General features: G+C 39.8%; 1 protein-coding gene across 2 annotated transcripts; it reads right to left on the bottom strand.

Annotated features, from left to right (window-relative positions):
- Nucleotides 1-19,260: 19,260 nt before the first annotated feature.
- LOC103947763 (zinc finger protein ZOP1) lies at nt 19,261-24,132 on the bottom strand. 2 transcript variants are annotated; one of them, XM_009358711.3, is made up of 6 exons: nt 23,822-24,130; nt 23,050-23,250; nt 22,532-22,622; nt 21,178-21,273; nt 20,668-21,077; nt 19,261-19,540 (listed from the first exon to the last, which is right to left on the bottom strand). In XM_009358711.3, exons 1-5 carry the CDS (start codon nt 23,828-23,830, stop codon nt 20,716-20,718), a joined length of 759 nt encoding a protein of 252 aa, XP_009356986.2. In that variant the 5' UTR covers nt 23,831-24,130; the 3' UTR covers nt 19,261-19,540; nt 20,668-20,715. The 2 variants fall into 2 exon arrangements, with proteins under 2 accessions (XP_009356986.2, XP_048429179.1); XM_048573222.1 differs by lacking the exon at nt 19,261-19,540 and adding an exon at nt 20,207-20,505 and having other exon boundaries at nt 23,822-24,132.
- Between the last annotated feature and the right edge of the window lie 336 nt (nt 24,133-24,468).

Genomic DNA, 24,468 nt, shown 5'->3' with positions numbered 1-24,468 from the left:
TCAGCAACCAAGGCAGAGGCAAAGAATAAGTCTCGACAAGAGATCTACAAAGGATGGGTGTTGGAACCAAATTTGCGCACATCCGCAGTCAGAGGCGAGAACTAGTCGTAGTTATCCATGATCTACGATGAGGGGAGATTGGGGTTGATTAGGAGTGTGGTTGAATCTGAATAGGGCTGCAAAGGAGAATTAAACCACTGGTGTATTTCTAAGAAATAATGGTGTGAACCATCCTAGACGAATAGCCTTTTGGCGAGGCATTAAGAAGATGAGTTGTCCATAGATGTGTCTACACGTAGATGGCAACGTATGAGCCTATGTTAGGCATAGAGAAAGATAGAAAGATAGATTTCCTAGTGAGAAAGATAGATGATTCCCCCCTCCTCAATAAATACTGAGACTAGAGTATTTATAATGATCTTGAGAGTCCTTGTATGGAAAGTAATCTTCATCAAATCGAGAGGCTATCTAGGAGGAAATCTAGGATAAGATACCCAATCATCCTAGAATCTTGATTATGTTGCCTAATCCCTAAGATATCTTAATTTTACTTGAATTAGGGTTTCCTTACTTGGGATACAAGTAATATCTTCAATAGGCCTAAGCTTAGCTTGCCGGACTGTGCTTTATAGACTATGAGCATCTTTGTCCTTGCCACATGTCATGGGGCCAAAAAAAACATGGTTCCAGAATTGCCCTTGCTTCGAGGATGGATAGTTACCAACGGACCATGAATGAATCATCCCATAATAACTTCTCCGGAATATGTAACAAAATATCCTTCGAACTTCCAATTGATTTGAATCTAGTCAAATCCGACTAGTCGTACTTGCTTTTCTCTTCAAGGATTTGATCTTTTGACATTCTGAACCATATTATAAACCCCTCGACGGAGTTCCAAATGCATAGCTAAAGAGCTAGATGCGAGGTGGTATGCACCTTTATATTCCTATAAGGCCTTAGATGCCTTAGGAATATACTACTAAGTTTATTTTATTCAAGTCATTAAGCATGTTATAGTAAAACACTTTGAACTTTTTATCCTTTGCTTCCTAATCGCATAATATAGTTTAATCTGTCAATCTTTTCAAAGTAATCCAACTTCAAAGTAAGGAGTACTGAGGTGAAACACGAGTAAGCATATAGGTTGGGGCAGAGATTGAAGCCCCCATAAGTAATGTTGATTCGAAAAAACATCACATCCTAAACTTAGTATTTTTAGACATTTTCACTACGATAATCGGAGTACCACTTTACTCTGACAGCAAGCCTAAAGCGTATGAGAAATCTTTTACCCCAGACTTGGTGTAATTCTTACATCATATCATCTTTTTCATAGAACTGTCCAGTGATTTGATTCTCCATCCCGGAGATATATAGGCAATCATTTTCAGATTCAATCACACATTTTATCTATCTAATTCTACTTTGAATCACGAATAAAGAAAAGTTATTGTCTTAAATATCTGTTTTTTCTTTTTCTTGTGATGTAAGAGAGTACCCTACTCATTTCAAACAGGGCATTAACTTTGAAAAAACTTTGCATGAATGCAAGTCTAAAAAAGTTCAAAGTAAAACTGTCAAAGGTATTACCCTTAGCCCAACCCATCTTGAATGGTTAGCAACTTGGGAGACTCGAACTATAATAAGCACGGTAACGATTGGTAGGCTACATGCATAGACACATGGCATCTTGACCTAAAAGTCCAATTCACCATCCAAACTTCGAAAATTTTATGCAACCAACAAGGTTGTGGGTTATGATTTCAAACCGGGCTCTACGCCATTCAAGGGAATAGTCGAAATATCAATCCAGAAATCATCTGAGGATGGCTCTGAACTCTGACCACGAGTACAACTACTTCTATCTTGGACCAACCTACTAAGTCAAGTATGCTCTATAACGCCATGTGTTAGCAAGTTCAAATAGGGTATCCAGATTAGGCAATCCCCAAGAGGAATTTTATTCCAATGGAGCTCCAATACGCAGAAATGCTTTGGTAAGTTAATCCAAGTAGTCAGTGTGACGTCCCGTCCCGAATTTAATATTATTTTATTCTCTAACCTTAGAAAATTACGGAAATCCTTCATTGACATTCAATTCCTTATCACTCTTTGTTTCTTTGCACATATGTCTAGGTGGTACATGTTCTTACGAACACGTGAGCGTGAACATGCATAAATCAGACGATTTATGCACATCCTGATGAGGGGTAAAATGGTAATTTTGCACTCTTGGGAATTTATTACTTGTTTATCGAGACAACATTGAGTTTTCGGTATTGTAGGTTGTAGGCTGTAATACCGATGGCTTATTCGTTGGGTTTGTTAAGCAAGTGGGCAAATAAGCCCACCTACGTTAGTATTTAATTATTTAGGCATCGTGCCTAATTAATTATTGTTCGGGCTTGATCCAAAGACACACATACACATATTCTTAGAGTACTCGATGATGCAAACACATGGACGCAAGCGGAACTGAATTCGGAGTTACAACGACAATTTTACGAATTGCTAAATGTGAAGGGCGTTTTGGTAAATTCACATTTACGGGTCCACACCACTCCTTCCCCTCACTCCCGTGTCTTCTCTCACTGTCTCAATCTCTCACTTTCTCTTAAACTCTCTCGGATCCCCCTCTCTCTAACACTCTCATCTTTCTCATCTCTATCACTCTTCCCCCTCTTTTCTATCATCACTTTTAAGCTTTCTTGCTGCACTTAATGCACAAAGGTAGTGAGCTAACTACCGTGACCACCATCACCATTTTCATGGTGGAAAAATCGCACAACCATTATCATTCTCGTGGTGAACAACCATCACCACCCTTACTTACCATTTTGTTCACAGCTAGTTTTACCAACCATTAAGGATCAAAGATGAAATAAGAGTTCTCAGGCGCGATCTTGAACCCAAACTCTAAGCTTGCACTGCAAAGTAACTCTTTCCACTCAAATCCTTCTTATTTTGAGGCTCTTATGTTGTTTTTAACCTTAAAAATGAGGTTGGGGGGACGATTTAATGCAAAAAAACACACTGGGAAAAATTTCTCCAGTTTTTCGATGACTGATAAGCCACTTTCAGATCATTTTTCTAGCCGTCTCTAGCATTCGTTGGCCCTTGAATTGGTATAAATTGATTCTCTACATTCCTAACTCCACTTTGGCTTTTAAATCACTGATCTTGGTTGAGAAATGTTGCTTGGAATGAGCTCGGAAAAACGGCGCTACAACCTAGAATCTGCAGGCCTTCATGAGAACTGCAAGTACATTGATATTAGTAGTGTGGGTGCACGTGGGTGGTGCCTTGTCCTCAGCCCATACGGCGCATGACTGCTAGTGCAGCCACCTTATGGCGACGCGTGGAGGAGCCTGAGGTCCTTCCTTAGGTTTCTCGACTCGCTGAACTCGAATTCAACATCCGTTTTTTGAAATTCGATTGTCCTTTATTAGCCATACTTTGTATGAATATGCGAATTTATGTTAGTACGTTATACATTTACATAAATGGTTTTGTTTCTAGGTGAAACGCGTCTCAAGGATCCTCGATGCCAACAAGGCGAGTTCGACCCGACGACATAACTGTGAGTGGGTCTTTTCTTGTAAATATTATATATTTATTTAGTTTCCATTTTATATATTTAATAAAGAATTTTCTACATTAGCGCATTGACAGAATTTATGCAATTATTCTACTTTCTACGAGATGCACATGTATACGTATCATTATGGGATGCCTTAATTATATTTAAGGCACCTTAATTATATTTAAGGCCATGAATATTGTTATGTTGACTAGAATTATCGATTTATCGTTGCATGATCCTATTTATGTTAATTGCTCATCGTGCATGCTACACTAGGGTTAGTACTCGCCCAAGCCAAGGCTAATCTTCACGTTTATGTTCACATCATATCGATATGCTCACTTTGGATCCATTGTAGGTGCCAGTCCTGTCCTAGATTGCTATAGGCAACTAGGACTCGTATGTGACGCACATAACATCAGTCTTCACATGATTGTAGTACTAGAATGTACATCATTACTGCACCCAATCATGTTCATATTAGAATATCTCTACATGAGCTCGTGTGTCAACATATGTTGTTAAGCACTCGATATTATATGTTCGTGTAGACATCGAAATTTCAGTAAAACAAATGTTCACCAATGCATTAAAGTTTTGACGTGTCAAGGCATACATGGCATACGCCACGTGTTGTACAAATTGTACACATGGCGTGTGACTCAACAAAATAGGAAGAAATACCCTTGAAGGATTAAACAAGTTTTTCTTCTCATTTTGGGCAATGACAAGGCAAGTACATTCAATCCATTGAGGATCAAAACAAGTTTTTCTTCTCATGTTGGGCAATGACAAGGCAAGCACACTTCAATCCATTACGGATCAAAGCAAGTTTTTCTCATTTGGGCAATGACAAAGCATACACATTTCAAGTTTAAAATGGTGTTAAGTGGGAAATTAGGCCATAAGTTACACCACTTCAAGTTTAAAATGGTATTAAGTGGGAAATTAGGCCATAAGTTACACCACTTCAAGTTTAAAATGGTATTAAGTGGGAAATTAGGCCATAAGTTACACCACTTCAATTTCAATATTGCATTAAGTGGGAAAATTAGGCAATGGTGCTTGGAAAGGAAAAAAATATTTTGTGGTGGTGATTCATTCTCAAAGCCTATAAATAGGCTTCTCCATCAAGGTATCAAGCATCAAGGAATTCACAAATACATTTCTCTACTCCCAAAATTAGAAGAGGAATTCCCCAAATCCTTGAAGCTTTGAAACTCCAAAGCTTCCAACCATCCAAATTCCCAAGAATTCCGAAGGATCAAGAAAGCTCTCTTCGTTCTTCGTTAAATCCTCTTTCAAGATCAAGCCCCGACGGCCCTTGAAGAAAGTGTTCATCCGTTCATCCTAAGCTCAAGCCCCAACGGCCCTTTGGATCAACGATCTCAACAAACCTATACATCCAATCGTTCAAGATTAAGCCCCAACGGCCCTTGAAGATCCGCTCATCCATCAACCTTCAAGATCAAGCCCAAAAGCCCTTGAAGAAATCCACACAACCATTATTCAAGATCAAGCCCCGACGGCCCTTGAAGAAAGTGTTCATCCGTTCATCAACTGTTCATCCTTAGATCAAGCCCCGACGGCCCTTTGGATCAACAACTCATCCACAAACCTACACCCTACGAAGATAGAATCAGAGGACCCAATTTGAGAGAGATCGTAACCCCAAAATCATTAAACACAAAATATTATTTTGTACACGTTATTCTTGTTTCTTGTGTTTCAAGGAACTTTCGTGTTCACAAATTTGGCACGCCCAGTGGGACATCTCTACCTCTCATCTTTATCCTCAAATCATCGAAAAACGCAAATGGCATCAAGAAAGGATCAAGCTGTTCCTGCAATCAAAGCAAAGAACAAGAACAAGAACATCATCGCCGCAAGTGGTGATATTTCGGGCACCATAACCCGAAGTAAGGCAAGAGCTCTTTTTGCCGTGGCTTCCGCCCCTGCATTAACTCTGTCAAAGGAACAAGAGCACCTGAGGCACGAGCCTGTGATCACCCTAGCCTCGCTAAGGGCATCAAGAGGGGAAAGCCTGAGGAAATACTCAGAGTCCCTACTCTCCGACGCTGATTCGAGCGGCAGTACAACCATGCAAGTCATGACCACTGGAGTAACTTCAATCGAGGAGCAGCTAGCTCAGATGAATGAAGCAATCGCAAAGCTCACACGGACTGCAGAGGAGAAAAACTTGCAAACCGCCGGACTCATCAACCGTCTGGAGGCACAGCATGGCGTCAAAATGAAACCAAGCTCTCTTCCAACTAAGAAGACCGAAGAAGGCTTTAACCCAAATGCCTACGAACTCATGTCAAAGGCTAGGCATGACTTTGCTTCCTCTTCAAATCTTGGAAAGAAGGTTTCAAACACCGTCAATGACAAAGAACGTAACCTCACCAAAACTCAAAAGAAGTTGAAGGAGCATGGTTACGGAGTTGACAACAACAAAGCCGGACTTGGCTTCACACCAAATGCACCCGTGAAGATTTCAAGCAAAGTGAAGAAAGCTAGCGCTCAACACATCAGCGTGAGCATTGAACAAGACCAAAAAGAGCCTAAACCCGCCCCTCGGACGTCGGTCTTCGATAGGATGAGCCATTCAAGCTCCAGAATTTCAGCGCTTAATCGCATTGGTAGTCAAGGCCGAACCTCTGTCTTCAAGAGGCTTAGCGCGCCAACATCCCAAAGCTCTGTTTTTGAAAGGTTGTTAAAGCCTAAGAAACAAAGCAACACATCTATCTCTCCTCTGCGACGATCAGCTTCGGAAAGATTTGAAGATAATGAGAAGCCTTTTGGAAAGAGGAAGACAACACCAAAGGAAGAAAAGTTCGATGGGTTAGCAGAAAAAGGCGACGTTCGAAGCTTGATTTCTTCAAGGATGAAGCGCCAAGCAATCCTAGAGGTCGACACAAAAGGACCACTGAAGGTAAGGAGGCGCATCATCGTCCACACTGGCAAATCTTCATGCCAACAAACCCAAGAGGAAGGCACTGAAAATGAAATCCCTAAGAAAGATGTCACTTCTGGCTCTTTCGACTCAAAGTCTTCACCTCGACTGTTGGTGGCATGCTCCAAGTCAAGTGAAATTGAAGGATAGACTCATGTCGCTTCGAAGAAACTGCACGAGAAACATATGTCTTCTCCACAAGTGCACCAATCAGAAAGGAGGGAAAGCAGCTTTCGCCAACCTCCAAAGCAATGTGAAAATGTTGAAGATAAGAAAATTTCAACACAAAGATCGTTCATGCGGGATCTTTTCTTCCTCGAAGACTTATTCAATTTCTCGACCAAGGCTCCTTGCTATGAAGATTGTGAGGAATGCCTTTCGAAGATCGCTTCGAAGAAATTGGACAAGCAGCAACCATCTTGTCCACAAGTTTATCAGTCGAAAAGGGGGCAAAACAGCTCTTGTCAACCTCCAGAACAATGTGAAAGTGTTGGAGATAATGAAATTTCGACACAAAGATCGTCCATCCCCATCACAATGTGCGACCTCTTCCCAGAAGACTTCTTCAATTACTCGGTCAAGGCTCCTTCCTATGAAGATTGCGAGGAACGCCTCTCCCAGATCGCTTGACAAATCCACAACAATAACCAAAGCTCCTCGTTCACACGAGCCTAAAAGGTGACAACAAAAGCTCTTCGTTCGCACGAGCCTAAAAGGTGACAACCAAACGCTCTTTGCCTGCATGAGCTGAAACTGCAAACGGCACCAAACGCTCCTTGCCTGCACGAGCTGAAACTGCAAACGGCACCAAACGCTCCTTGCCGATCATCTAATCCCGGCTGATTGGAAAATCTCAGACGACTTGCCTGACGAGGAGGTGTTCTACATCGACATCTTCCCAACATGGACGATGTTCTTCGACGGATCCGCACGAGCAGACGGAGCGGGGGCAGGAGTAGTATTCATGTCGCCACAAAGGCAAATACTACCTTACTCCTTCCAACTGAATGAGCTATGCTCCAACAATGTTGCTGAGTACCAAGCATTGATCATCGGGCTCCAAATGGCAATCAACATGGAAATCACAGCTCTTGAGGTATATGGCGATTCCAAGCTCATAATCAATCAACTCTTAACTGAATATGAGGTGAGGAAAGATGATCTCGTCCCATACTTCCGGCTAGCGACCCAACTGCTACAAAAGTTCGAAGCTGTGGCACTGGAACATGTGCCAAGAAAGGAAAATCAAATGGCAGACGCTCTCGCCAATCTAGCCTCGAGTATGACACTAGGAAAAGATGAAGTTGCAGACGTGCCAGTTTTCCAAAGATGGGTGATTCCGCTCGTTAATGAAATGTCACTAGATGATACAAATGTCATCTCAGTACTTCCAGTCGATGCTGAAAAGTGGAGACAGCCGTTGATCGACTACTTAGAGCACGGAAAGCTTCCAGATGATCTCAGACACCGTTCCGAAATACGTCGACGAGCACCTCGCTTCCTTTACTACAAAGGAACACTCTATCGATGCTCTTTTGAAGGAGTGCTCCTGAGATGCTTAAGTGAGGAAGAAGTTAATCTAGCCATGGAAGAAGCACATTCAGGTGTGTGTGGGGCACATCAGTCTGGACCAAAGCTACATTTCCGGCTTAAAAGAATGGGTTACTACTAGCCGAGCATGGTGAAGGACTGCCTGGAACATGCCAAAAGGTGACAAGCCTGTCAATTCCACGCCAACTTCATACATCAACCGCCTGAACCATTACACCCTACAGTTGCTTCATGGCCGTTCGACGCATGGGGATTGGACGTTGTAGGACCAATTATGCCAAAGTCATCTGCAGGGGAAGCTTACATCCTAACTGCAACAGATTACTTCTCCAAGTGGGCTGAAGCCATCCCTTTAAGGGAAGTAAAAAAGGAAACTGTTGTTCGTTTCATCAAGGAGCATATCATCCACCGATATGGGGTGCCTCGCTACATTATCACTGACAACGGAAAACAGTTCTCCAACCGACTCGTGGACGAGCTTTGCGACAAATACAAGTTCAAGCAGCACAAGTCTTCCATGTATCACGCTCCTGGCCCGCAAGAGCATAAACTGTGTACGGCAAAATCATCATCAAAACCATCACTCATTTGAACTACGTCATGACTTGATCCCTCCTCAACCAAGGGTACGTAGGCAATTTGAAACTTCAAAACTTCAAGTACAGTCACATCATCAAAATATAAAAAAATATAAAAAAATAAAAAATAAAAAAAGGGAAATAACACATCTTGGTGATGTATATGTTTTATCTGTATTTAGCACAATACACTGATAAAATAAAGCATGTTCATTGATCTCCGAGAAATTACAAGTGCGTACAAAAAAAAAAAAAAAAAAGATGAAGCTTTCACAAAGGTTGTTCACGTGAAGATCCACTACGTGGCAAAACTCTAGAAGCGGAAGGCATCGAAGCAGAAGGCATCGGAGCAGAAGGCATCGGAGCGGGAGGCATTGAAGATAGAGCATTCAAGGCCTCAATACTGGGTGGAACGCTAGATGACCCAGGAAAAAGGTGCCTCTGGAGATAAGTCGCAAGCCTTTGACGGTCACTTTGAATTCGACCTTCAGATTCTTGCAGCTCATCAAGCTTCCTCTTCATGCCCGTCGAATAGTTATTTGCAAGCACATGCAAACTTCTATTCTCGTACTTAAGCTGTTTGATCTCTTGCTTAAGATTTTCCACTTCTGCCATCAATGATTCCACTTGACGGGATCGAGCAAGCAGGCGTTGGCCCATGTTGGACACAGAGCCCGCACACTGAACACTGAGAGCGAGGGACTCTTGAATGGCCAACTCATCGGACCGTCCTGAAAGCAGCCTACTATCTTTGGGAGTAAGGAGGTTCCTAGCTACTATCGTAGCTGTTGTTGCATCCGTCATCACGGAGTCTTCACCTGTAAGAGGGCCATTAGAAGATAAAAAAGACGGGCACCATACCTTACCCTGACGCGGCGCACTGCTGAGACTCAAATCTAAGCAAATGTTAGATGGGTTGGCCATTTTTCAAAGGGTGTTAAAAGAGAAGGGTCGGATGGAGAAAAATCTCAAGGGGCTGTTAAAACAAAATACACCGGAGATGATTTTCAGGAATGAGCAACCTTCAAGATGTGCATGTTGGAGGTAATCGATACCTCTATAAAGAGGAGAGGCGACACGACCACCGATTCAAAAAATGGAAGAGACACCACTCTTCAAAATCTCAAAAGCCAGATAAAAGGCGTAAGTTAGGCGACGCTTTCTCGGCTTTTCAGAAAACGCGTTCAACTTTGTTAAAAGATCTCTGACAAAGCCGCATCCGCACTACTGTTTGCCATTCAGAAATCGAAGAGACACTTGCTCAAAAATCGAAGAAGCGTTTGTTCAGAAATCAAAGAGGTAACACCCTCCGAACCTCAAAAGCTGGGCCGCTTATTCAAAGATCGAAGAGTCATCACTCTCTGAATTTCAAAAGCTGGGCTCTTCCAGATTTGTCATCACCCTTCATATGCAACCCCAGCTTTGCAGAAATCACGGGCAACTTTGTCAAAGATTTCTGACAAAATTGAGAACGCGTGAATCTTACTGTTCAATTACCCAACAGTTGTCGACAATGGTAAAGGAACAGTACCACCACTTGCTATTGGGAAATCCCTATATATGTCAACCTTCATCTTTTATGGCAAGGCAGACCTGGAAAAAAAAAAAAATGCCCAACTCTTCCTCACCTCTGAGGGCGCACTCCCAACCCTGCTCTCAAGTACTCATCTTCAACTATTGATGTACCCCCAAAGAAGATACCAGATGCCTGGAATACAGATGAGGCAGGAGGAAACGGTAAATCGAAGCATGTGGAGACAAGCACAACAAATATATGTGCTGATTCATTCGCTGCTTCTTCAAAAGCAAAAGTATCTCATATCATCAAGGGTGAAAGCAAATGTATCTCATATCATGCTTTTTCCCTGTCTTTTCCTTTGCCCTTGTTCTCACCTGCCAAGACAAGGACAGAGAAAGCAATATGTCGGAACCTCCACTCAAACTTGCGCTGCCACCAAGAAGTGATAGTCCATTCAAATGCAAGGTTTGCATTCCACTCCTGTATCAGAGGACAAATACTACAAGAGAAGATGCTAAACCTGCATAAGGAAATACCACTTCTGCAAAGGGAGCAAGTAAGGCAAGTGAAAATGATACATCGAAGCATGTGGAGACAAGCAACAACTGCATATGCTGAGCTATCCTTTAACCCTCTTCAATACGAATTGGAGAGATTGAACAAAGAAACAGATAAAAGGAGTAAGCTCAGACCTTTGGGGGAGACCAAAAGAATCCTGCTACCCAGTTCAAGAGTAGCACAAAGGAAAATCAACGAGTGGAGGAGACCAAAAGAATCCTACACCCAATTCAAGATCAAGCCTCGATGGCCCTTGAAGAAATCACAAGTCCGATTCAAAATCAAGTGTTCTCCACCCTTGAATCAAATTCAACTCCAGATAAAAGGAGTAAGTTCAGACTTTCGGGGGAGACCAAAAGAATCCTTCAGCCCAATTCAAGATCAAGCCTCGATGGCCCTTGAAGAAATCACAAGCCCGATTCGAAATCAAGTGTTCTCCACCCTTGAATCAAATTCAACTCCAGATAAAAGGAGTAAGTTCAGACCTTCGGGGGAGACCAAAAGAATCCTCCAGCCCAATTCAAGATCAAGCCTCGATGGCCCTTGAAGAAATCACAAGCCCGATTCGAAATCAAGTGTTCTCCACCCTTGAATCAAATTCAACTCCAGATAAAAGGAGTAAGTTTAGACCTTCGGGGGAGACCAAAAGAATCCTCCAGCCCAATTCAAGATCAAGCCTCGATGGCCCTTGAAGAAATCACAAGCCCGATTCAAAATCAAGTGTTCTCCACCCTTGAATCAAATTCAACTCCAGATAAAAGGAGTAAGTTCAGACCTTCGGGGGAGACCAAAAGAATCCTCAAACCCAATTCAAGATCAAGCCTCGATGGCCCTTGAAGAAATCACAAGCCCGATTCGAAATCAAGTGTTCTCCACCCTTGAATCAAATTCAACTCCAGATAAAAGGAGTAAGTTCAGGCCTTCAAGGGAGACCAAAAGAATCCTCCAGCCCAGTTCAAGACTAAGCCTGTGGAAAATCAACGATTGGAGGAAACCAGAAAATCTTCTAGTCGAACTCAAGATCAAGCCTCAATGGCCCTTGAAGAAATTTCCAGCCCAATTCAAGATCAAGCCTCGACGGCCCTTGGGTTGACATCTACATTAAGGGACTTCAAAACGCATCTTCTACACGTGTCAAGCACATGTCTACGACGCGCCTTGAAGTGGGGGCATTTGTAGACATCGAAATTTCAGTAAAACAAATGTTCACCAATGCATTAAAGTTTTGACGTGTCAAGGCATACATGGCATACGCCACATGTTGTACAAATTGTACACATGGCGTGTGACTCAACAAAATAGGAAGAAATACCCTTGAAGGATTAAACAAGTTTTTCTTCTCATTTTGGGCAATGACAAGGCAAGTACATTCAATCCATTGAGGATCAAAACAAGTTTTTCTTCTCATGTTGGGCAATGACAAGGCAAGCACACTTCAATCCATTACGGATCAAAGCAAGTTTTTCTCATTTGGGCAATGACAAAGCATACACATTTCAAGTTTAAAATGGTGTTAAGTGGGAAATTAGGCCATAAGTTACACCACTTCAAGTTTAAAATGGTATTAAGTGGGAAATTAGGCCATAAGTTACACCACTTCAAGTTTAAAATGGTATTAAGTGGGAAATTAGGCCATAAGTTACACCACTTCAATTTCAATATTGCATTAAGTGGGAAAATTAGGCAATGGTGCTTGGAAAGGAAAAAAATATTTTGTGGTGGTGATTCATTCTCAAAGCCTATAAATAGGCTTCTCCATCAAGGTATCAAGCATCAAGGAATTCACAAATACATTTCTCTACTCCCAAAATTAGAAGAGGAATTCCCCAAATCCTTGAAGCTTTGAAACTCCAAAGCTTCCAACCATCCAAATTCCCAAGAATTCCGAAGGATCAAGAAAGCTCTCTTCGTTCTTCGTTAAATCCTCTTTCAAGATCAAGCCCCGACGGCCCTTGAAGAAAGTGTTCATCCGTTCATCCTAAGCTCAAGCCCCAACGGCCCTTTGGATCAACGATCTCAACAAACCTATACATCCAATCGTTCAAGATTAAGCCCCAACGGCCCTTGAAGATCCGCTCATCCATCAACCTTCAAGATCAAGCCCAAAAGCCCTTGAAGAAATCCACACAACCATTATTCAAGATCAAGCCCCGACGGCCCTTGAAGAAAGTGTTCATCCGTTCATCAACTGTTCATCCTTAGATCAAGCCCCGACGGCCCTTTGGATCAACAACTCATCCACAAACCTACACCCTACGAAGATAGAATCAGAGGACCCAATTTGAGAGAGATCGTAACCCCAAAATCATTAAACACAAAATATTATTTTGTACACGTTATTCTTGTTTCTTGTGTTTCAAGGAACTTTCGTGTTCACAGTTCGTTTATGCAAGATATAGTGATTACTGGATGTTATATGCAAAATATTGTGATTTATCGTATTATTGAAATATTGTTGATTACAGTAAGTGTTTTTATACTATATGTAGTATATATATTTGGAAACTATACTTGTTTTATGGCGAGGGGTCATACATTTTCAAAAAGGTTTTACAAAACTTTATTTTCAGGCCTACTCACCCTTGTTTTTTGCCCTTCTAGGTTTTATTGGCAGAGCTCTTGTGTTGACGAGGATTTCTAGCAAATGGTGATATAGGAGACTACTTCCAATGGTATAATTGTTTAACTTTACTGTACTTTACTTATACTCTGACATCACATGCGAAATGGGTTCAATCTCGCTCACATGCGCATCCTTCTATTTAGTCACTTTTAGGTTAAAATTTATTCATATTTTTTTTTACTTCACCGCACTTAATGGCTTTGTCACCTTCCTGGTGTCGGCCAGCATAATTCGATTCAGAGTCCAATTGGACATTCTAGGTTCAGGTGTGTCAGCCCGATAGGAAATGCTTAGGTCTGACGCATAAGGTCTAACAAAAGATTCAAACAGTGTTTCCGACCTACATGCCGACGACCATGTTTCCAAAGAACTTTCGCTTAAGATTCACTGGAAAGGACGCATAATCCAATCCAGGAGGGAAAATCCCTTACTACGTTGCAATTATTGAAATTCATAACCCCAAAAAACATGGGAAAGGTGTAAAAGATTTTGCTAACTTATCTCTTGCAGGATATTTCAGATGTAAGCATAGTCATCACATGTCCAATAAATGTAAAACAAAGCTTGGAGTGCAGGATTGCTCATGGGTTTAATGTTCAATTCCTAGTACCGGAGTAGGGTGGTACTCCGGATATTGCGATGAAAATCCTTCATGTATGCAAAGTTTGGGAGGTAGTGTTTTCAGAGCCAACATTACCGAGGGGCGTTTCTTAAAACCCCATCCCAGGCCCACAAACTTATTGGCATTTTGCTCCGTTGCTTATTTTATTTCTCAAAGTTCGTTTACTTTGGAAACATTTATCGGATTGGATATTATTTATGCCAAAAGATATACGAGATAGGAAGATTCTCACATAAATGAATGATTATTATCACGGTTACAAAAGAGATTAAACTAGTACAACAATTTAGGGGAGACAAGCCCTCACCTTTAATAAAAGAGAAAATTTAGAGACAGAACGACGTGTTGGATTGGAATCAGTATTCCTAGAGAGAATACCATCGTTAAGCCAGTAGCATGCTACGCCCACCTTGCTGCATTCCGAACACGACACTACATTGAGGGCAAGTATTCTTATAGAGATGCGTCAGCGTTGTCATCCACAAGTAGAAGAATGGAAAGAAACAGAGGCAAAAAGTCACAAAAACATTCCATCACCTCGAAAATATCGGACACTGGTGCAAATTCTACATAAGGTGTCTTGCAAAGGAGAAGGTTGGTGATAGGGTATTATGATCTGATTTCAAACACTCAAGCCACATGAGTGAGTATTTGAACGAAGGGCCATCACCGTAACCATCAATAAGCATCAGATGAGGAAGAAAATAATGACGAAAAACCCTTTAGGGGATCTTCACACTTCTTGCAGATCCTAACTACCCTTCCCGGCCTGAAGCCCACATGAAGAGTGCTAAGAAGGGATGAATGTTATAGAACGAGTTGCAAGAAGTGTGGAATATTATAAAGCAAGTTGCAGGAAGCAAGGAAACATTTATGAGAACACATAGGGATTTACTGTGGGTAACATGATTTTTTGGGATTGAAGTTTTCTTCAACAAAGAACCAAGAAGAAGACAAAGGTTAATAAAAGGCAAAACAAACATCATAGAACAAATGAGGAAGGAATGAAGAAAAATATGACTTGAGAAAGCTATTTAAAGGCAAACCAGGAAATGATCTCACCGTTGAAGATAAAGAGTAGTCAAACTAGATCAGCGTAAAATGAGAATCAAGGGCAATCAATGAGATACGTGTTTTTTTTTTTTTGTTTTTTTTTTTTAATTTTATTTTATAGATAAGTGCACTCAAAACAGAGGTGTGCAGCATTATGACGGTTGGATTTAGATGAATGCATGACAGAAATCGGGAACAACTCTACTACCTCCCTTTAACAAGCCAAACAAGTTTTCTAGAAATTGAAGACCAAAAGGTATGTATTCCAGCTTACTCTGAAGTGCGTGGTCCTTGGATAACAAACCATCCTCAAAGGGAACAGGTTGCCTCTGAGACGGATAGTTAAGGCCAATTGTGGGACCATAATTTTCAAAGTCGGAGTAAGGCTGGCCCAAATGCAATTACCTCAGAAGTTCGGTCATGAATTCACCAGCTCTGGGCAAAGCTGCATCAAACGGAGTAGCAGTGCCACCCTCACTCTACTCTAAGGCAATAGGTGGAGTCCTAGTAACTCCGCTAGATGACCATGCTTATTTTGCAAGACACGTGATTTGATCCGGATGTGGACATAATCAGATCTTATAAGTTTTAGAGTTTCTACAAGCTAGGAACTGGCGTGCGCCACAAGTAATCATAACTCCTACGAGGATGAAATATTTACTTCTAGATATCATCTAGGATTCTCTCAGCTTAGAATGAGGATTCTATCCTAAAAAGGTCTCTATCCCATGGTATAAATAAACTCATCTAGGGTTCACTTGGGGTAATACAATCTAAATACTTCAATTCTCAAGCCCGTTGCTTAAGTCTAAAATCATTCACTAGCTTGACTGTTGGAAAGCCTTTGGCCAGCACATCCCACCCCAAACCTTGGCTTGCTCACAGTTGTTTCACTGTTTTGCAGGTTGCTCGGATTTGTGCTCAGCCACCACTCACAGAGGTGCAAAAATTTGGTTCCAACAATTAGTAATATGAAAAATACACATGCAAGATCTCTTTTTATCTCAATATGAAATTCATATTATCAACACAGTTTCTAACATTTGGTTTTTAAGACTAACACATAGACAAATTTCAGATGATGTGAAGCATGTATGGCTTTTGACTTCATCATACTCGAGCCAACTTTCTTTGATACTTGAACAAAGTTGAGGGTTCACTATAAAATCAATTGACTATATGAAGAGCAGTCTAACTACTTATAAGCACATGCAATGTCTTGTTTCCCCATTATAAAATTCATACTGTCAACATCGAGGCTAAAATAAGCTAGCATACACCAATTAGTACTACGGTCTAGTGGTATTCCTTTTCAATTATAAGTGAGAGGTCTTAAGTTCGATTCTCGCCAAAGACGAATTCGAACGACATTATTACTAGCCCATTGTGAGGCTAAGCCCACTCCCTCCTTTTTAGTGTAGATAATATCGTTTGTTAAAAAAAAAAAATAAGCGAGCATAATATAATTAAAGTGCTAATGACAATTTTTTAAAACTAAATTCGAAAAGTGAACAAGTATTTGCCTGAAAATAAGTTTCAGTAATGGAGATTTAAGGTTAGTTCTATTACTATTTGTAACGCAAGTTCAACTTTTTACTAGCTAGGTTTTGAAAATGATGATTATATGTTAATGCAGTAGGGAAATGGATCATCTGAACATCAACTAGAAATTCCATTGGCAACCTGCAAGGACGAACACTATATGCTAGGGTTGAAGGACTTCCCACCTACATGGGGTTGGAGTTTTCTCTAGTTTGATCTTTCTTTCTTTCTTTTTTCAAATTTACATTACATGGAAAAGAAATTTCATTGTTATATCATATGATGTGACAAGTCATGATTAATAATTTTATATCATTAATGTGCACATTGTATACCACTTCATGTGAAACTCAAGTGTAGAACAAATCATTTACATACTCTAAACATGAATTTACAAACACAACCAGCCATATTAACTTGCAAAAAGCATTTCTTGGAAATGAAATAAATATCAAACACAAATGTTGAGCGATTGAACTTATCATTGTGATTGGCTTTACAGTCCAAGCTGTTGTCGATTCTGTCTGTGTGTATGAATCCTTATACACAGACAAGTTGATGCCCTGCAATGGGGAAAATTTGTCCTTAGCTATTGCCAATTGTATACAATCATGATTTTATCAATATGTAAGAGTTTTTATACAGAGACAAGTTGATGCCCTAAGATGGAGAAAATTTGTTGTAAATATTACCGATTGTATATAATCATACTTTCAAACGAAGAAAACATGTTGTATATAATTATGTATAGACACATTAAAACGGAGCAGTGCCTCGTGAGCAAACGCAAACCAACGTTTGATCTGACAACGTGTGAACAAGAAGCACCACATGTTGTTGGAAAGTCTAACAGTTAAACGTGCAGTATCGCAGTGGACCTCCGAGCGATTTCAGAATTCAGACCAACCTCATTTGACTTCAAAGTCGTCCTATTCAAGCCGGAAACGAAGACCTTTCTGCTAGTCACAATGGCAACCCAAGTCAATGATCTGATTAGACACAGAGAAAAGAAGAAAATATAACAAACACATGCAAGCGGCAAAGTGGTAGTTGTAAGTTGTAACCGTAATTCTCTCTTTATACGTAGGCGATGAATTGTCCTGATCGATAGGACAGCCATCTTCAACCCAAAGCCCAATTTTGCTTCGTTTTGTATGCATCGAGTTTGTCAAAAGCAAGCATATGATTGAGAAATATGTGCAACGCAGCTCCCCAAGAGGGTTGATTATAAGGTTTTAAGTATTTATATTTTGGATGTGAGAGGAGGTTACTGGATCGACAGAGAATTGATATGTTCAACCAAAAGGAATTGTCCACGTTCACATTTCTGCAATGATTATTAGCAAGGACAAAGGCAGAAAGTAGTCGCTTTGGCATAGGTTGTTGACTCAAAAACTCGACCCGTCGTCAGGGTTATCGACTTGAAATTCCGACGCGCCGTGCTTGAGTTGTAGCTCAAGTGACATTAAGGTGGACTATAGTTTAACTGAGTTTAAATCCTATTAAGCAAGGCACAACCAAATTGATTTAGAGCAGTGTATTTTCTCCCTTTCTTGAAATTTAGATAGATGTGGTGTACAATATCACCTAACAAAAGCACTTGTGGGAATTTCCAATTAAAATGGTTAAGCTACGAGCATCTCCACCGGTTGCCCAACTAGGTCGAATTTCCCTTGATCCCTAAAAAGTGGTCCACCGGTGCAACAAAATGGAGGGTGGATGCTTACCCTTCCAATTGAAGCACGGGCTTTCGCCCCTTCGATTGGTGGACATCAACGTTGACGTCATGAGACAAAGGGGCCCACCCACGGGGTACAACACACAGTCGAACAACTCTTTTTCCATGCAAGCCCATCCGTTGGATTTCCAACAGTTCGTTTGGATCATTGGATTTTCAACGGTAAGAAAAATTGCAACTTTTTTCAACTTTCACATGGCGAGATCAAGGGCATCCAACAATAATAATTTTGAAAATCAAAAGCCAAGATTACTCTAACGATAAAAATAAAAATAATAACTAAAAAAATGCCAAAAAATTATGATAAAATACGTTTTTTTTTTTTTTTTAATAAATACCCAACTATACTCTTCATTCTCCACACAACTCATTATTTATTCTTCATTCTCCACACAACTCAACATTGACATATGGAGGATAAAGGCCAAGAAAAAAATAGAGTAAAAAAGGAAAAAAAGTATATGTGAATAGTAATCGCCTTTGCCCGCCCTCCTTCCCAAACGAGTGCACTTGCACAAATGCAATAACTATTTAGAGTGAATAGTAAGGCCAATTTCATTGCTCTTGCCCTCGCGCTCCTAAAATGGGTAGAGTTGCTCCAAATAATGCTAAGACATCTTGTTATTTAAATCCCAAATATTTGAATGTTGTTTAAGAACTCGTAAAAGACAAACAGCATCCATTTGTCATGCTTGAAGTTACAAATTTATTTCCAGACTCTCAACAAATGTTCCTAAATCCAAAAATGTATACAAGCGCTTAACGAAAACTAACATTTTAGCTACAACACACACCTGCAAGCCGATGTCACCTCACCAATTCTTCGGTCTTGTAACATCTGGTAACGTTGAACACGACAATGTTCCCCATTGAAAAATGTTACTAGAATTTTATCTGTCATAAGTTTTGGGGAAAGAGGGGGTTGGAAGTGAAATAAAATGTAAAGCACTAGTGATATGAGATTACTTTCACCCTAATTGTCCAGCAGTTGCATATCCATCATTTTGAAGAACCTAATAATTCACATCTTTCGTGACAAAACCCATCGATCAATAAGGTCACAACAGATTGTACAACTTAAAATATCAGGTACGGCTACTTACCCAATTGGCAATGCCACCAAGAATCTCTTATCAATTGAAATTTAATGCGGAACGTCATATTAGCAGCCATTGCTAAAATGCAAAGTTGCGTTAATATATTCTTCGTGAATTCTGCAAAATAATTCCAGTAACATGCATCAGCATAACAAGATATATTAAATGAAATCCATCAACTAGTTTGCTTTCTTAAAACAATAATTGGGAAGAAAAAAAAAATTCCATGTTTAAGTTCTGCAGTATGTCATACCACTTCACGTGGTGTTTCAATATTAAGAGATTGAAAAAAGATGTTGAAGAAAGGAGAATCAAAACATAAAAACAAAGGGAGGACTGCAAATGGACAAAATGGGAGAGTGAAAGTCGCTATTCGTTAAAGAAATCCACATCCCCAAACATGTGTGCAGTGGCTCTATGCTCCAAATCGAAACTCTGTATCTATCAATACCCTCAAACCGGAAAAATATCTGCAGATCCAATTATGAGATGCGTGCCCAATTGTTTGTCAGACTCATCCCTTTCTACATCCACTTATAATAACACCTTAGCCATTTCATTAGTTACTCTTTCACATTCCTCGCCTTTAGAACTAAAAGGTTCCTGATAATTGGTGGAACTTTTGCACTCAATCCAAACAAACTAAAGATATCAATTGTACTTCCCATAAGGCATTATATGCCAATCTTTTCTAAAGCTAAACGGTAGCAATGTGATGGGAATTTACCATAGGAAGAGGAGAAATTGGGTGTCTTGGTCCTCTTGGATGATTGACCAAAAGAGTGATCCTAATGATATTATATTTATGTATACGTATGTATAAAAAGTTCAAGCAAAATGCTCAATCCAAAAACATATAATGTTCCTAGTTCGTACAATCAATCCCAAAAGTGTCAATATCAAAACTGAAAATCTAACAGCAGCGAGAGAGGAAAACCCCCAAAGGATGTTCAGCTGATAAAACGTGAATTAGTTTTGAACACTTGGGCACTGACGGCTGCATAGAAACACCTTAAAAAATACTGATGAAACCAAATAACAGAATAACTGGAATACATCAACAGTCCCCTAATTTTGACAGCCTTCCATCACAAAAATCAGAACATGCAGGGGACAAACAAAAGAGATGGGAGAAGATTTAGTTCAATAAATCAACCATTTAAGCCAGTACGCCCAGTAGCAAACTTAGATGCAAGAATGTAAACTAAAATAATAGAAAAGGAAAAGAAAAACTTAAAGCATACCTTTTGAGTGAAGGTCCTTAAGAATATGAACTTGCTAGAGCAGCCAAATTATTGTGGCCGGTAAAGGCCAAGCAATGGTTTCTCTCTCTCTTGAACTCTCTTTCTTGCAGCTTCCCTTGCTTTAAGTGCAGCTGCTTCTTCAGCGGATACAGCCCTTGGCTTCTCATCTCTCTTTCTCTTTCCAACAGCAACGGAGGAAGCAGCACCTTTAACAGATCTCTTGGGATTTATAGAGGATGAAACTACTGGCCCAGGTGGAGGCCCATTTTGAGTTTTATCAGCACCTTTGTTTTCTGTAGCTGATCCTGCACTTGAGGCTGACACTGGCTTTTTCAAAATGGTTTCTTTATATCCAGCATTGGATAAGAACTGTGGGTTCGCATATGCCTCTTCCTGTGTTACCCACTTGCCTGTTGTATTTTTTGATCGAAATATATCAACTACAACACATATTCTAAAAGGATGGTAAGCTAACACAATAATTAGAATATAAGTGCAATGTGTCAATACCTATAGAATCAGAATAGTAGAAGCCCGAATTTGGATCATAGTAAAAACCATTACTTTGATTGTAGTAATAACCAGATGTGCTGTTATACTGCCATTCTGTCACCAATAAAAGTGAATCAGTTAATATAACCAGACGTGCTGTTATACTGCTATTTTGTCACCAATCAAAGTGAATCGGTTTTAATAAACAAGTTGAAATAAGAAATTTTTATCAACAAAGCTTAAGGCATGCTTCTTCAAATCGCATTAAGGGGCCCATTTAGGAACAAATAATATTCACGAACCACCCTAAAGAGATGCTTCTAAGGGAATTTAAATTTTGAAAGACTCTGTTCTGTTCACCAATTATTGGCCAACTATCAAACCGGACAACTATGGCAAGAATCAACCTAAAAACACAATTCACCTAACATGTCTAGTTCATTCTAGGCAATTTGCATAACTTACTAGCTTAATGTCTTCCTCTCCTGAGTCCTGGCCGGTTCGAGTGGGCTATAGACCAGCCTAAACACCTAGGCTATCACCTCAAGTGACCTAGGAGTTTGAATTTTTTATTTTTTATTTTTTTTAAATAAAAAGCCTATATCATAATGATGATGATGATGATGATGATGATGATGATGATGGTGATGATGACGACGACGATACTGATGACGATGACGATCATCATAATAATAATACTAGTAGCAGTAGCAGTAGCAGTAGCAGTCAGATTTTGATTGCTTGGCATGCTTGTAAAATATTGATATATGTAAAGTATTATAATAATTTTAGAAACCGTGAGGCTATAGCCTCACGCCTCAAGGCTATCACCAAAGCCAAGCTATCCATGAAAGGCCTTCACTTCACCTTCGCCTATTAAAACATTGATATATATATATATATATATATATGTATGTATGTATGTATGTATGTATAATATCACTAGCATCTAATGAACCATGCCTTCCTCTTTCCTTTTTTCCTCCCTTGTAGAGTGCTTTCTTCAGTAAAATACCTCAGAGTAGTTTCGCAAGCTTAGTTTGTTGAGAAATAGATTTTATACATGCAGCCCGATTGTTGTATTCTTAACAAAAAAAGTAGTTGAGCTTTAAGCAAGGTGTTCAGTTATCCAACAGTCCTATTCCAACATACATGGTACTCTTGGACTATAAATCATATGGCCAAGGTGAACTAGATTTGACTCCATACAAGTACAAAGATAGGAAAAATGATGCATCACGATTGTCAAAAATAATGATGGAGGTTCTCCAAAGTGATTGAGGTGTGATATGCCGGCTTTATTCCATAGCTTGCAAGAATAGTGCAGCCATAACATTGCAACAACCCTGGAATACAAACTTACAGTACTTACTCTCTAGATCATCATCATCAACTTCGAATGCACGAGAATCTCTAGCCTCCTTTAAGTTTGCCACATCCTTTTGATAGCTGCGCTTAGCTTTCTGTAAATGTTCAGGACCAAAAAATCAGCATAAAGAAAATTTTCTCAGGTCAGTGTCCCATAGAAAGAAGACTTTGTCTTCCACAAAAGCTATTTTTTTTAAAAAAAAATAAAAAAATAAATCATAAATCATAAGACAAAGGAGTTGGGGAAATAGTTGTGCTCAACTTTTTTCACAAATTCTGGTTTGCCATTCGAATGTCATTTGAAAACATAATAATTTTTGAATTGATAACAGCTGCTCGCGGGCTGCTAATAAAATGGCAGTATCGATGAGAACAAGAATAGGAATGAAGCATAGTATTAAAGGGGAGATGCACTACCATCAAAGAATTGCCATTATAAAATGAACTTCCATTATCCAAATAGATGTATTCATATATATATATTAACTACTGCTAACTTCGAAATAACCTTTTGATACTCACTGCTTCGATTTGCAGAAGGGCGCGCTCTGCTTCCTTTTCTTCCTTCTCCTTTGCAGCTTTTTCTTTTCGCATATCAGCAAGCTTCTTTGCAACATTATCCTTGTGTCGTTGACCAAGTTCATGATTTCTGACGCTGGAAGGATTGTGCGAGATGTAGATTTTGCAGAAGTCACACCACTTGTTACCCTGGCTAACCCAATACTGCAAACAGAGAAAGGGAAAAATTAACAAGGTAAGCTAATAAACGAAATCGAACTGTATCAAAAATTTTAAAGAGAAGAAGATTCCTCTCCGAGTATTATAGATTTCAGTATAATTCAGAAACTCCATTACCAGTATATCACTATGCTTCTGAAATAAAACAAGTTTTCGCCTATCGGAACCATTGGACATAAAGAAGTAGTAATTAAATTACTTGAAATATCAAAACGAAGTTAAAATCACATTCTTTCGTTCCCAAATCCCAATAAACGTGCCGGGATCACAGAATTAGCGACACAGATTACTAACTATTAGCACCAAATGGATCCCAATACAGCATAACTGTAACAATGGCAAGAATAAGAAGCAGCTGAGTTATTATCTTGTTACTTCGGTAATTGGGTTTTGCTTATTATTCATGAATATTGCTCTTCAATCCCCATATGGATACACTCGTACGAATTATCCAATTAAGCACTCAAAATTAGGAATAACATCAAGAAAAGCTGCTTTTTTTACAAGTGCTTTTCAAAATTAAAAGTAAAAAAGAGTTGAAAGCGGAGGAGGGTACCTCAGTCATGGCGACGAATTGGGGGGCTGTGAAGCTGGTGGGAGAAAAACCCTAAAATCAGACCGTTAGGGCAAAGATCGGAGGTTGCAGGTACTGAAATGTGTCAATCGAAACAATCAAAACAAAATCTCTCCTTTTTCTTTCTCTTTCTCGCGGAGCGGAGACAGGAATTCGGTTTGCCAATATAACTCCGACGACTATTTGAGTCGATCTTGGTTTTGATATGCCCACTCGACCAATTTTTGGGCCTTATAGAATTTAGTTTAACAAGCCCGCCCCTTCTCTTCAATTTCAGACAATTATTGGGAATAGTGGGGAGGCCTTCACGTAAGGAATGAGAATTAGTTAGATTAGATCAACTATATCCCTCTAGTTTAATCTAATTTTGTTACGAGAGTATTTGCATAAAATTCTAAAGTCGTTCATTACTGGGGGAATACGGTATAACGTCTATTACAGGAAAATGCGTCTTGGACTAAAATAGTAGAATGTTGTAACGTCCATTACCGGAGAATATGTCACCTCTCAGTCAATCTCAATGTGTTGAGAGAAACCTCGCGCCACGAGGCATATCTTATATCGCTCTATCTCATTCTTTTCATTACGCTTCCTTACGAAAACTCACTTGTACCCAACGGGCTTCACAT

The sequence above is a fragment of a genome, unplaced genomic scaffold (genome assembly GCF_019419815.1).
Source record: "Pyrus x bretschneideri cultivar Hongxiangsu unplaced genomic scaffold, Pyrus_bretschneideri_v1 Contig64, whole genome shotgun sequence".
In the NCBI taxonomy this organism is placed as follows: Eukaryota; Viridiplantae; Streptophyta; class Magnoliopsida; order Rosales; family Rosaceae; genus Pyrus; species Pyrus x bretschneideri.
The sequence above is the reverse complement of the archived record's forward strand: the minus strand, read 5'-3'. Positions and strand labels throughout refer to the sequence as shown.

Bases quoted from the DNA above. Each gene is read 5' to 3' on its own strand.
- LOC103947763 (XM_048573222.1), bottom strand. The intron at 21,274-22,531 runs GTAAGTACTGTA...TATTGGTGACAG, and splicing joins TGATGATGATGATCTAGAGA to AATGGCAGTATAACAGCACA. The intron at 21,078-21,177 runs GTATTGACACAT...AAAATACAACAG, and splicing joins CTACTATTCTGATTCTATAG to GCAAGTGGGTAACACAGGAA.